General features: G+C 42.7%; 1 protein-coding gene across 1 annotated transcript in view; it reads right to left on the reverse strand.

Moving 5' to 3' along the window:
* Positions 1-14,290, reverse strand: part of LOC115119781 (glutamate receptor ionotropic, NMDA 2C-like) — a 108,464-nt gene that overhangs the window by 11,867 nt on the left and 82,307 nt on the right. The window contains exon 5 of the mRNA XM_065010238.1: positions 11,902-12,113. Within this exon, the coding sequence (XP_064866310.1) occupies positions 11,902-12,113 (212 nt within the window). The remainder of the gene's footprint in view (positions 1-11,901; positions 12,114-14,290) is intronic.

Genomic DNA, 14,290 nt, shown 5'->3' on the forward strand with positions numbered 1-14,290 from the left:
ACTTCTCCCTCAACGTCAGCAAGACAAAAGAGCTGATCGTGGACTACAGGAAACAGAGAGCCGAGCACACCCCCATTCACATCGACGGGGCTGTAGTGGACCGGGTCGAGAGCTTCAAGTTCCTCGGGTGTCCACATCACTAAGAACCTATCATGGTCCAAACACACCAACACAGTTGTGAAGAGGGCACGACAACGCCTCTTCCCCCGCAGGAGGCTGAAAAGATTTGGCATGGGCCCTCAGATCCTCAAAAAGTTATACAGCTGCACCATTGAGAGCATTTGACTGCCTGATCACCGCTTGGTATGGCAACTGCTTGGCATCCGCAAGGCGCTACAGAGTATAGTGCGTATGGCCCAGTACATCACTGGGGCCGAGCTCCCTGCCATCCAGGACTTCTATACCAGGCGGTGTCAGAGGAAGTTGTCGAAGACTCCAGCCACCCAAGTCATAGACGGTAAGTAAGCATTTCACAGGAAAGTCTACACCTGTTGTATTCAGTGCATGTGACAAGTACAATTTTAATTTGATCATAGGACATTTCCTATGTTGACAATCTGCATATGTGGGTTCTGAATCTGCAATGTTTGGTTCACAAGCCAGGTCTGTTATCCTCTGCAACACCAGGGAAGCTCTCTTGCATTTTTCTTTTTCAGCATATAGCCATGGCAGTGTGGTCAGTCAGGAATTCCAGTTCAGCTGGCGTCTGAGACATGATTACTGATGATAGGACGACATAAACTGTATCTTGGAAAGTCGACACATTCTAGTTATCAGATTCACATGGAATTGTTGTGCAATTTAAATGTTTAAATATGAAACTATTTGTGAAAAGATTCAATGTAATTTCAGCTTCTTAATGAGAGAACGGTTTGTCACACCACTCTGCTCACTCAGAGGCCCCGCCCAAGTGAACAGACATGGGTTGTAAACTATGAAACACACCCTTCTTTCACCACTATATAAGCCCTGTTACAAAAATGTAATTTCCTGTTCCAAGGACGTGAGGACTTGCGGTCCCTACGTTGAAAGGACAAAGACCACCTACAGAACTAAGCCAACCTCAGCACGAACCTAACGAAATTAGCATTGAATTTCAATGTGAAGGTGACGACCTACATGCCGGAAGGATGAATTTCAACTATACCAGCCAGAATATAGCATGAGCTTAAAGTATGGCAACTTGTTATGAACTTTGAACTCTTATTTACTAAAGAAGTGATACCTACTAGCCGTTGCATTAGTGCAGCAACTTTAGACATGGGCAAGGAGAGGACGGAGTATCTGTTCTACCACACGACAACGGTACTACCAAGTAACCGTTCTACCACCAGACATTCTTCAAAGGACAACCCAGCCTTCCATCTACGGCCAACAGATCGAAGCGCAGCTCAGAGTAAATATTTGTGGCATTTTCCTTTTCAAAATTGGCGGTTATTTAGAATGCATAAGATTCTGTATTTATGATAGCATAGCTGCCTACGGCCCGATAGAGACACAAAGTATTTTTTGTTCCTCAGTCTTCCCGCTCTTTCATTCAAAACCCAACCCCCTTTCTTTGTGTAACCAGCCGTCACATCTGTTCCGTCCGCTAGGGACGTTTTCCTTTATGTCATAATTTGTAATCAATGTATGATCCATTCTGTGTAGATGTAATTCTGTGTGATTATTTAGGTATTTAGTAAATAAATCATTAAACCAAATGTAGTATTGCTTATTCAACTTGTTAGCCAGGGTTCGTAAAGATAACCAAGAATTTACAACTTTCAGATGAGACTAAATAAGGTGAAGATTAAATATTGACTGCTACTGATGTAAAGGATTACTAGGTCTTTAAGAGCTTTATAAACATTCCTCCGTGGTGCCCCGACTTTCTAGTTAATTACATTTACCTGATTAGCTTAATTAACCGCAACCTAGCAAATATTATGGGAAATTTCAACGATCCAATTTTGGTTTGCTGGGGTAACATTACTGGTACATTGTGTTATTACATTACCTGGAAATGTAATGAGAACTTTTGGAAATGTCTTGTGGTGGTTGTTCACAACATTTTAGTCAATGTTAGGAGAACATTACAAGGATATTTAATTTAAAACATAAAATTGTATAAATATAAAAAAACATTAATTCAATTATTTTTGAATGTTATCAAACATAACTGGAACTTAAAGGGAATCTTCGCTAATGTTCTGGAAATGTTCCCAGTTTGCTTGGAAGTGAGTCATTTTGACTCAATATGAACTTAAAATTGAAATATCTTATCATTTTTGAAGTTATCCCCCACTCCGTACTTGACCTTTAAGAGCCACATGCAGGTAAAAAGTTAAGCGTTTGGAGACATGAGCTCTATTTCAAAATATAACTTTTTCCAAGAATAACCACTGTTCCAGGAGCTCCACACTTGAGCATGAGGCAACAGATATCCTACAGTGTCATGTACTTTATAAGGATCGGACCAAGGTGCAGCGTGGTGTGCGTACATTCTTCTTTTATTAAAAGAATGAACACTGAACAAACTAACAAAACAACAAAACAAACTAAACGTGAAGCTAATACTGATAGTGCAGACAGGCAACTAAACATAGAATAAGAACCCACAAACACCAAAGGGGAAATGGCTACCTAAATATGATCCCCAATCAGAGACAACGATAAACAGCTGCCTCTGATTGGGAACCATATCAGGCCACCATAAACATACAAAAACCAAGACCTACAAAACCCTAGACATACAAAAACTCTAGACAATACAAAAACCCCAAGACAATACGAAAACCCCTAGACAATACAAAAACTAGCGTATCCACCCTAGTCACACCCTGACCTAACCAAAATATAAAGAAAACAGAGATATCTCAGGTCAGGTCGTGACATACAGTAACATAAACGAATGAAAATGATATACTTTTTTCTTTGAGATAATACTTTTTTCATTATCCAAGGCCTTCATTTATACAACCCAAATATTTTTTTCCCGATAGCATATATGAAATGTATGATCATATCTCCCTCAATATGATCAAGACAAAGGAGATGATTGTGGACTACAGGAAAAGGAGGACCAAGCACGCCCCCATTCTCATAGTGGAGCAGGTTGAGAGCTTCAAGTTCCTTGATGTCCACATCACCAACAAACTATTATGGTCCAAACACACCAAGACAGTTGTGAAGAGGGCACGACAAATCCCCCCTCAGGAGACTGAACAGATTTGGCATGGGTCCTCAGATCCTCAGAAAGTTCAATAAGCTCAAAAAGTTCTACAGCTGCACCATCGAGAGCATGGTTGCCTGACTGGTTGCATCACTGCCTGGTACGGCAACTGCTCAGCCGCTGACCTCAAGGCACTACAGAGGCCAGCCACCCTAGTCATAGATTGTTCTCTCTGCTACTGCACGGCAAGTGGTACCGGAGCACCAAGTCTAGGTCCTACCCCCAAGCCATAAGACTCCTGAACAGCTAATCAAATGGCTCCACAGACTATTTGCATTTTATGTTGTTGCTACTCTCTGTTAATTATCTATGCATAGTCACTTTAACTCTACCTACATCTACCACATTACCTCAATTACCTCAACTAACCGGTGCCCCAGCACATTGACTCTGTACTGGTACCCCCTGTATATAGTCTCGCTACTGTTATTTTACTGCTGCTCTTTCATTTTTTTTTTGTATTTTTTGTATTTTTTACTTGTCTATTTTTTATTTAAAATCTCTTAAGGATCCGCCCCTTTAAAAAATGTTTTGCCTAAAATGACGTACCCAAATCTAACTGCCTGACCTTGCCCTGAAGTAAGGATATGCATATTCTTAGTACCATTTCAAAGGAAACACTTTGACGTTTGTGGAAATGTGAAAGGAATGTAGGAGAATATAAAAGAAAAAACTGGTAAAAGAAAAAACCAACCGTTCTTTTGTAAAAAAACGTTTTACCATCATATTTGAAATGCAAGAGAAAGGCCATAATGTAATATTCCAGCCCAGGTGCAATTTAGATTTTGGTCATTAGATGGCAACAGTGTATGTGCACAGTTTTAGACTGATCCAATGAACCATGGCATTTCTGTTCAAATATTTGTATCAAGACTGCCCAAATGTGCTTAATTTGTTTATTAATAAGTTTTCATGTTCAAAATTGTGCACTTTCCTAAAACAATAGCATGGTATTCTTTCACTGAAATAGCTACTGTAAATTGGACAGAGCAGTTAGATTAACAGGAATTTAAGCTTTCTGTCTGGGAAATGTTGTTGTTACTTACAACCTCATGCTAATCACATTAGCCAACGTTAGCTCAACCGTCCCGTGGACGGGACACCGATCCCAAAGAAGTTTTAACACTTATTTTTCTTAAAACTGCATTGTTGGTTAAGGGCTTGTAAGTCAGCATTTCATTGTAAGGTCTACAATTTGATATATATTGTACCGTTAGAATGTTGGAGTCAAAATGACTAGGTTTGGCTTGAAGGGGTTCTCTCCAGGCCAGGGTTTCTAGTGTTAAGGCCAATACAAAGGCAGTCCAATTATTTCCTAGATCTGAAAGGAACAGCTATGCTTAAATCAAGAATGCAGACAACAAAAATATTGTTGTGAAATGTAATTAATCTGCTCACAGCTATCGGTTTTCTGTATATGAATATTGGTTTGTTTGTTACCATTGCAGCTTGTTATTGATTGAGACAGACAGGTGTGAGTTGATTAATATAAAGGTGGCCATTTGTCGATCATCCAGGGTTATTAATCAGTGGAGAAATGTTATTGGCTGAGAGTTTTTGGGGATATTCACAAGTCTTCACCTGATTCATGTTCTTATTGAATAACGACTACAGAGCTCCTGTACATGGATTGGATGTGAATGGAAGAGATGAGTGACCAATGGCATGTCATAATGATTCAATAACACATGGGGATGAATTAGGAACTCAGCTAATGTGGCCATTTTCAATCAAGATAGTCGATACACCAATTCCACCCATCAGGTTACAAACAGTAATAACATTGTTGTAAAGACATCTATTCTCGTTTCATAAAAGCCCATCGTTAACGTCACGCTACTGGAGCAATAGAGCAAGAGGCTTTATCTTATATGGCAAACATCTCATTAGCATGATTTCCTAAAGGAGATGTAGCAGGAAGAAACATACCAGAAGAAGGTGGAGGAGGGAGAGTGACAGAGAGAAACAGAATGGTATAAAAAGACCTCCTTGATGTGTGCCCAGGAGCTGACGTCAGGAGTGGGGTTGCAGGGAGAACTGGAGGGACTGGGCGGCTCCACAGGCCTGCGCATTATGTCATGGCTGCGACAGATGGACGGACAGCTGGGGCTGACCAAAACAAATCTGACACAAATTAATCACAAACAAACAAAGGCAGGAGTGAAACACAATGCTGGATTATTTGCTGCCTGGCTAATGGCGGGCTCGTCCATGGCAGATAACCAGCCTACATACTCAATCCTGTAGACCTTGCCCCATTACCAATGTCTTTGGGGCTTAAAGCAATACTTCCTCTTCAGGCATTGCTCTGTCTCTTTATTTCGGTGAAACGATTTGACCTAAACCTCAATGCAATACACACATCCTTATGCTAAGCCATGGTAACGAAGTGTACACCAGCATGGGGCCCACTACATGTGGAGCGGCTCGAATGACCCTGACAGAGTAGCTTTACCTGTATACACAACCACTGTACTGATCTACAGACACAGAGACAGAGAGAGAGAGAGACAGAGAGACAGAGAGACAGAGAGACAGAGAGACAGAGAGAGACAGAGAGAGACAGAGAGACAGAGAGAGACAGAGAGACAGAGAGAGACAGAGAGAGACAGAGAGACAGAGAGAGACAGAGAGACAGAGAGACAGAGAGAGACAGAGAGACAGAGAGAGACAGAGAGAGACAGAGAGACAGAGAGAGACAGAGAGACAGAGAGAGACAGAGAGAGACAGAGAGAGAGAGAGACAGAGAGAGACAGAGAGACAGAGAGAGAGAGAGAGAGAGACAGAGAGAAACAGAGAGAGAGAGAGACAGAGAGAGACAGAGAGAGACAGAGAGAGAGAGAGAGAACCCAGGGGAACTAAATGGACAGAACTAGCTGTGCATATCAAGTGGAGGAAGCTGACGCTGGTATAATCCATTCCTCTAAATTATCAACAGTTTCACACTAACTGGATTATGGGAGGGTCGTTGGAATATGTGGGTGGAAAACATAGTGACGTCATTAACAGTGTGTTGGAGACTTGAACAGGGTTCAAATTAAACATTGACTCTTGGGGGTCCCCAGCGTCTCTTAGGGAGACACAATGTCTCTTGGGGGTCCCCAGCGTCTCTTAGGAGCACACAATGTCTCTTGGGGGTCCCCAGCGTCTCTTAGGGGCACACAATGTCTCTTGGGGGTCCCCAGCGTCTCTTAGGGAGACACAATGTCTCTTGGGGGTCCCCAGCGTGTCTTAGGGAGACACAATGTCTCTTGGGGGTCCCCAGCGTCTCTTAGGGGCACACAATGTCTCTTGGGGGTCCCCAGCGTCTCTTAGGGAGACACAATGTCTCTTGGGGGTCCCCAGCGTCTCTTAGGAGCACACAATGTCTCTTGGGGGTCCCCAGCGTCTCTTAGGAGCACACAATGTCTCTTGGGGGTCCCCAGCGTCTCTTAGGAGCACACAATGTCTCTTGGGGGTCCCCAGCGTCTCTTAGGGGCACACAATGTCTCTTGGGGGTCCCCAGCGTCTCTTAGGGAGACACAATGTCTCTTGGGGGTCCCCAGCGTCTCTTAGGAGCACACAATGTCTCTTGGGGGTCCCCAGCGTCTCTTAGGAGCACACAATGTCTCTTGGGGGTCCCCAGCGTCTCTTAGGAGCACACAATGTCTCTTGGGGGTCCCCAGCATCTCTTAGGGGCACACAATGTCTCTTGGGGGTCCCCAGCATCTCTTAGGGAGACACAATGTCTCTTGGGGGTCCCCAGCGTCTTTTAGGGAGACACAATGTCTCTTGGAGGCGCACAACGTTGACATATTTGACTTTTTTCAAGGGACCACATTGATGTTGCAGCAGTTCGAGGATGTTAGAAACCTCTAATATAGAGCGAAGGAGAAAACAGACAGTCAGAAAGGGGAGAGGCTCATTCATAGCTCACCGACAGTGGCACCTAGGGAGGGGCGGTGTGGGGGACCAAGTGAACCATGATGAGATGCAGAGAGCACTAATGACACATCACCCTTAACCTCCCTCAGACATTCAGACTAATGGAGTGTGCCCTCAGCCCTCAGACACAGGGAAGAGGAGGAGGGCGAGGGGCAATGAGACGCGCAGACAGCCGATGGAGGCGCAGAGCTGCAGCCACAACAAAAGGAAACAACTGAAGTGTTTGGAGGAAACGAGCGGGTGGTGTGAGACATCACAGAGTAAACAGACAGGTCCCAACATCCCCTGTCTCACCAGCTGCCAGGGATCACTGCTGGGAGGTTAAGTGGGCTTCTGATTGCATCCAAACAGGTTGGGGAATATAAGAGAATATGTGTGTGTTTGTGTGTCTGTTTGTGTTGTGTGGTGTGTGTTTGTGTGCTTGTGGTGTGTGTGTGCACATGTGTGTTCACGTGTTTGTGTGTTTGCTACAAATGTGTGTGTGCTGTCACCACAAAAACAATTTGTGTAAATGGGTATCTGCTTGTTGTCTGAAGGAAATCCAAAGGCACAGTTGTTTTGGGTCCCTATATCCAGCAGGAATCCCTTGAAACATTCACCTTTGAAACAAACTTAATTGGACCACGGTGCTGTCCATTGTTCCTGCCAATGTGTGGCTCGGGGGGACTCACCCACTGCTGAACCCAGTCTCAGTTTTAATCAAATCAACCTATTATCATCTCGCTCTCATTAGGCAACATGGTTATATGATGACATCATCGTCTAACGTCAACGCTGCTGTTCTCCTAGGGATCACCAGCAATGGCAAGAGACTAATGCACTGACGTGTGGTCACTGTAAAGGTCTGCAACAAGCTAGTGAAGTGAAAAACGTTACAAAGAGCTTTACAGAAGAATAGGACTTGTCTCTCTGGACAACCTGACACATAAGTTTTATCAGTCTGACCACAGTGGAGCAGAGTGAACAGAGTGACTGTTTGTTTTGTCTCTTCAAGGAGGAATAAGCGTGTCTCCATGCGAAGCCGCACAGATGGTCCGGTACGCAGGCTTCCTCGTTTCTCTCGTCTGCTGAGGGCTTGAGGGATTGGAACAGAGGGCCCAGAAATACTCCCGCCTGACGGATGGCTCGTGGCGCTGGCACCCAGCTCGGACGAGTCGTGTAGGTGTGAGTTATGGGCGATACGGGCCTCGGCGGGAGTCTTGGGGCATGGAAGCGGTTTCTGAGAGAGGCCGCTGATGGCCCTTAATAAATGAGAATGCCAGGTCCTCTAGCTCCCTGTTCTGCCGGCCAGGAAATATGACTGGCGGCCAGGATTAAAAAAACACCACAGCCATGGGGTCCATTATTAGCATCAGCCCCCAGGGCTGGTCTTTAGGGCATGGCTGTTGGTGTTTTACCATTATCAATCATTGGGCCTCTATCTCAACCCACTAACTGCATCATTTAGTTGCTTACTTGGTTTAGCCAATTTCTCCCATATGAACTCAAGAAAAATGTTTCCATGTTCAACATGGCAAACTGCAATCTAAGTCAAGACAAAACACACTACAACTATGCAGATTATAATAATGGGTTGTTTTGGTCAATGCAAGCTAAAAAAAGATCTGGTCTGCTTCCCAAGCAGATTTTCACTGAATTGAGCTCATCCCCTCTTCTCATTAACAACCATTGTCAGTAATGGATAATGTTTCCTTTCCCCATATCCATTCACTAATGAACATCACTATCAGTCTCTAGGTGTCCAGGATTGATGAGGCGGCCTAATCGGCCCATCTAATTGATATCCCAGCAAGCAGCACATATATTTCCCTTATTGGGTCACACTGTGATTACTGTGATGTCTCACTCTGGCTGTCTGCTTTAATGAAGATCTCACCCCATTGTATGATAAGGACTCATGGCTGGGCTAACGGTAGGGGAAGAGACTGTTCATCCTATTCACACCTAATGGCACTCTCCAAGTTACAGTCCAAATGAATCAACCACAGCATGTTCTACATGTTGGAACGTGTCATTAATATGGTGTCTGTGGTAGTTCTTAGCTCAGTTTACGTTTAACATGTAGTGGCAACCCGTCATTCAGGGAAGGTGGGGGAGAGCCCCACCTGATTTGAGCCCCACCTGTTCAGCTAAATAATGTGTTGCCTGTTTTGCATGTTATTTTGGGATTAATATGTGTCAATTATCAGTTTGCAAACAAAAATAAAAACAAATAGTTATAAAGCTGCTTACAAACATGGTCTCTTTTTTTATTTCTTGAGTAAGGCAGCTCCAAAATGCAGGTGTTTCAGCCTAGCTCAGTGCTTTCTGTGGTGGTGGGGCAGCCAGTGGAAAATACGGAGAGTTCGTGATGTTCTTTAGTTGCACCGTGATTGGCTCAGTGTTCTGTCACTCATGGGGACACTACGTTACCGCAATATCTACAGGGAGAGCTCAAAAATTCAAACCCCATTGGGTGCTACAATAGAGTTACATTAGAAGGGCCCATCCAAGAAGGCTCAAGGTCATTGGCCACAGATAAAATGATGTCAAATTACATTATATCTACCATAGCTTGATCATGTCAACATCATACTTTCAAAATCGTAGCTAGCAAGCTAGACAAGCAGTCATCATCATGAATTAAGTCAACAGTCTACTGGCAAATTATTTTCATTCCTTGTCATATGAAGAAAAATTATAGATAAAACGTATTGGTGCTCATCGGCCATTGGACATAAACATTACACAACAAGTTGGTAATCACAAATTCAACAATGAGGGGTTTGGAAAAAATCAGTGGATAACTGCAAGCATTGCAAAGCAATCACGAGCCTGCTTCAGTGGAGTGGGTGTGTGGTCCAAGTCTGGGTTTAAGGGTATCTTTCCAAGCTTAAAAGGATAAACACTCACATGCCATGAGCCAGAAAAGGTTGAATACATCGGTCATGCTGGGAACTCTGAAACAACTGGGAACTGGGAACTCTGAAACAACTGGGAACTGGGAACTCTGAAACAACTGGGAACTGGGAACTCTGAAACAACTGGGAACTGGGAACTCTGAAACAACTGGGAACTGGGAACTCTGAAACAACTGGGAACTGGGAACTCTGAAACAAATGGGAACTGGGAACTCTGAAACAACTGGGAACTGGGAACTCTGAAACAAATGAGCTCTGACTGGGAAAATACGTTTTGAACGGTCATCCAACTCGGAACTCCGGCCTCTTTCTAGAGCTCTGACCTGAAGATCATTGACTTCATGATTCGACCTTGTTTATTTCAGAGTTCCCAATTGTCTTGAAAGGACCATAAATCCAGAGAATGACAGACTTTGATGACAAAGTTGGATTACAAACTTTGCCCACAAAGATTGCGGCTTCACCTTCCTGTTAAAGTGAGCACAACACAAGATGTTGAGTCCAAAATGTATTGTATGCTGCTGCATAAATGATGTAATATGCCAGGGAGATATGTATACTGTAGCTAAGAAAGTAATACTAGTCTATGTTGTGAAGTAATCTGTTAGTAGCCCATGTACCTCACCATAATAATTTGGTCCCTTTCCCCACATCATTTAGCCTACTGTTCTGACTTGGTGATGCACATGTAGCCTATAGTCTGTTTTAGAGAAATATAATAATTGAATATTGTAAGAGCTTTCATTGTCTGTTTATATGCCCCCTTTATTTATCCTATGGTTCTGACTTGGTATACAGGGAGAATACTGTAAGAACAACCCATATTCTGAATTCTGTCACTTTACATTTCAAAAGTGGTGAACAAATAGTTATATTGACTATGTCCGTCCTAGATCGCTCATTATTCTCTTAATCGAAATTACGGATGGCCTCTTATCCACTTGTCGTCCGCTTATGCCATAGTTTGTACATCTCAATTGTCAGTAGAACCACATTTTTGTTTTAAGCAAGTCAGCCATATCAGCTATGTTTTTTTTAAAGGCAGTAAACGAGGCTGAATTAACTGTTTCGCTGCCAGACAAAGCTCCGCTGATAGCCAGGTGTAGCAGTGTTAAGGATTCACTCAATGGTGCTGAACAGGTTTATGTAGGCCCCAATGCCACTCTAAATAATGCCACTTTAATAATGTCTACATATCTTACATTACTCATGTCACGTGTATATACTGTATTGAGACCCAATCACTGGACACTTTAATAAATGGATCACTAGTCACTTTAAATAATGCCACTAATAATGTTTACATATCTTACATTACTCATATCACATGTATATACTGTATTTTATTCCATCTACTGCTACTTGCCTATGCCACTCGGCCATCACTCATCCATATACTTACATGTACATATTCTCATTCACCCCTTTAGATTTGTGTGTATTAGGTAGTTGTTGGGGAATTGTTTGATTACTTGTTAGATATTACTGCACTGTTGGAACTAGAAGCACAAGCATTTTGCTACACTCACATTAACATCTGCTAACCATGTGTATGTGACCAATAAAATTTGATTTGAACAGTTTGTGGGCACTGTTTATCACGTTACAGTGCAATTAATGTATTATTTAGTGTTGTTTTGTGTTGTGTAGTGGCTTTGCTGGCATGCAGCTAAAAATGCTTTGGGGAGTTTGCCCCACCAAGATATACATGCTAAAATCGCCCCTGACAACAGGTAATGGTGAAACAGGATAATGGATGTACATCACCATAGTAGTACGCTACACTTTTATGCTCTGTTTCATTCTTCTCATCAGAAAAAGTTTGTGGTCATTAATATCAGAGAGGAATACTGTTCCACTCACGTCTCTGTCTTGTTGGACTGGCGGCGGCAGGGCACAGTGTTGCTGACACAGGTCCCAGTCATGGGGTCGACAGCCTCCACTATGACAAAGGGACGTTCCTCCAGTGTGGCCACAGTCAAGTGTCTGTTATCTGATACGGGCTCCAGATAGGTGCCGTAGCGAGGCCACACCGGGTATCTCATCTGCAGGATCCCCATCTCATAGTTCCCCACCTGGAAGAGGAGAAGGAGAAGGGAAAATAACAGGCATGAGTCATACTTTAGCTTATCGGTATTCAAACCTGCAATACAATCACATCTCAAACTACTCCTCAGAGATTTCCATGCAGCCGTGTGGGAAATGCCAGGATAGATTAAGACGAGGAAATGTTATTTCCAGGTCTGCATTTTTTGTTATCAATTTTCCTGTGTATTTTATTATAGAAAAAAAGGAAATACATTTTACTGTTGAATGCTAAGTGATGGATTCTCTCATTTCCACAAGGAAAACATACAGTCGATCAAATATATATCAGGATGCAGAAAGACAAGATCTTTGCCCATTTTAAATAGACCTCAACAATCCTGTTAGTTGCACCACCAGGTAGTTGCACCACCTGTGACGTCTCCTTGCACTAAGTTAGAGAGGTTTGTCTTGTCTCACTCTGAACATCTGTACTTAAGCTGTGAGGATCAGCCGGTCACAGAGGACCAAACTCTTTATCTGTTCTTTCCTCCATTACCAAACACAGTTGTCCATCTCAGTGGTGAGGAAGTAGTTCAGTATGATGAACAGCACTTCTCTGCTTCATTGCAGAGAAGTGATCACACACAGTAATTAAAGTGATCACGCACAGTGATTAAACTGTGGCTTTCACAGAGCCCAAAGCAGTAACACTTCTATTATTGTTCTCTATGGTTTTATGTGTTGAGAATGAGGTTGTAAACTTTGACATAGTGATGATGATTTAACCGTTCTTAATGGCACACATATTGTGCTTTTAATCAGTGAAGTTCCATAATTAAGAGTTGTTTAAGGTCAAACAAAGAGTCGAATAAGTATTCTCTCCAGAATGTTTTTGTGTTCATTGTTTTTTATGCCTCCTAATTATTACGGAGCGACATTAAAATGGATCGTGAACTGTGTTGATAATTGTATTCATTGTTACTGTGTTGATAATTGTATTCATTGTTACTGTGTTTGCACATAGAGCATATTGACCAACTTTTATGTTTCTGTCAATATATTGGCGGATTGTCACACGTATCAGCAACAAAAGACTGCAGGGTAAAACCATTTCATTGCTCACATTAACAACATTTAACAACATGTTTGTGTTCAATCAACTACCTCTACAATGGCAGAATACTTATCAATAACTTTTTAGAATGTATGGATTGCACTGCCATCTTTAATTCATGTCAGGGGTCACTAAAATTATGCTTGGCCAACTCTGAGGCATGTAAGATGCAATAAAGTGAGCATTGAAAGTTACAACCTTACAATAACAATAATAATATTTGACATATCCCGGCTGCCGAGTGGCACAGAGGTCTAAGAAACTGCATCTCAGTGTGAGAGGGGTCACTACAGACACCCTGGTTCAAATCCAAGCTGTATCACAGCGGTCTAAGGCACTGCATCTCAGTGTTAGAGGAGTCACTACAGACACCCTGGTTCAAATCCAGGCTGTATCACAGAGGTCTAAGGCACTGCTCTCAGTGTTAGAGGAGTCACTATAGACACCCTGGTTCGAATCCAGGCTGTATCACAGCGTTCTAAAGCACTGCATGTCAGTGCTACAGTCACTACAGACACCCTGGTTCAAATCCAAGCTGTATCACAACCGGCTGTGCTTGGGAGTCCCACAGGGCAGCGCACAATTGACCCAGCATTGTCCAGATTTGGCCAGTGTAGGCCGCCATTGAAAATAAGAATTTGTTCTTAACTGAATTGCCTAGTTAAATAAAGGTTACATGTAATAAAAAATACATTATTTTACAGCAGTCAAAGACTGCATAATTTGCTTACTTTGGATTGGCTGTTCTAAACGTTTTATCAGGGGGCCAACCCGTACCACTGACAAATGCCTTTGCTTCATAATAATCTCTCATACTGAAAGTTATCTGATTATTGCAGTCATTATTGTCAGATGTCACAAAGGACAACAAAATACAACTATTAGAATATCATCTGTTTTACTGGTCTGCTTAGTTATTCCTGTCTCTCCTGCCGGACTATTGATTAATCCTCTTGTCTTCCTTTCCCCCAGTTTATGGGCCTTGTCAATGGATCACAATGGTAAAAGAGAGCATAAGAGTGTCCCCTCACTCTTTTTAATGGCTTTACAGAGCCAAACCTCTTTGTTTGTGTCAAAGAACAGACTTGTCAGTTTGCCTTTGTAACATAT

The sequence above is a fragment of the Oncorhynchus nerka genome, linkage group LG26 (assembly GCF_034236695.1).
Source record: "Oncorhynchus nerka isolate Pitt River linkage group LG26, Oner_Uvic_2.0, whole genome shotgun sequence".
In the NCBI taxonomy this organism is placed as follows: Eukaryota; Metazoa; Chordata; class Actinopteri; order Salmoniformes; family Salmonidae; genus Oncorhynchus; species Oncorhynchus nerka.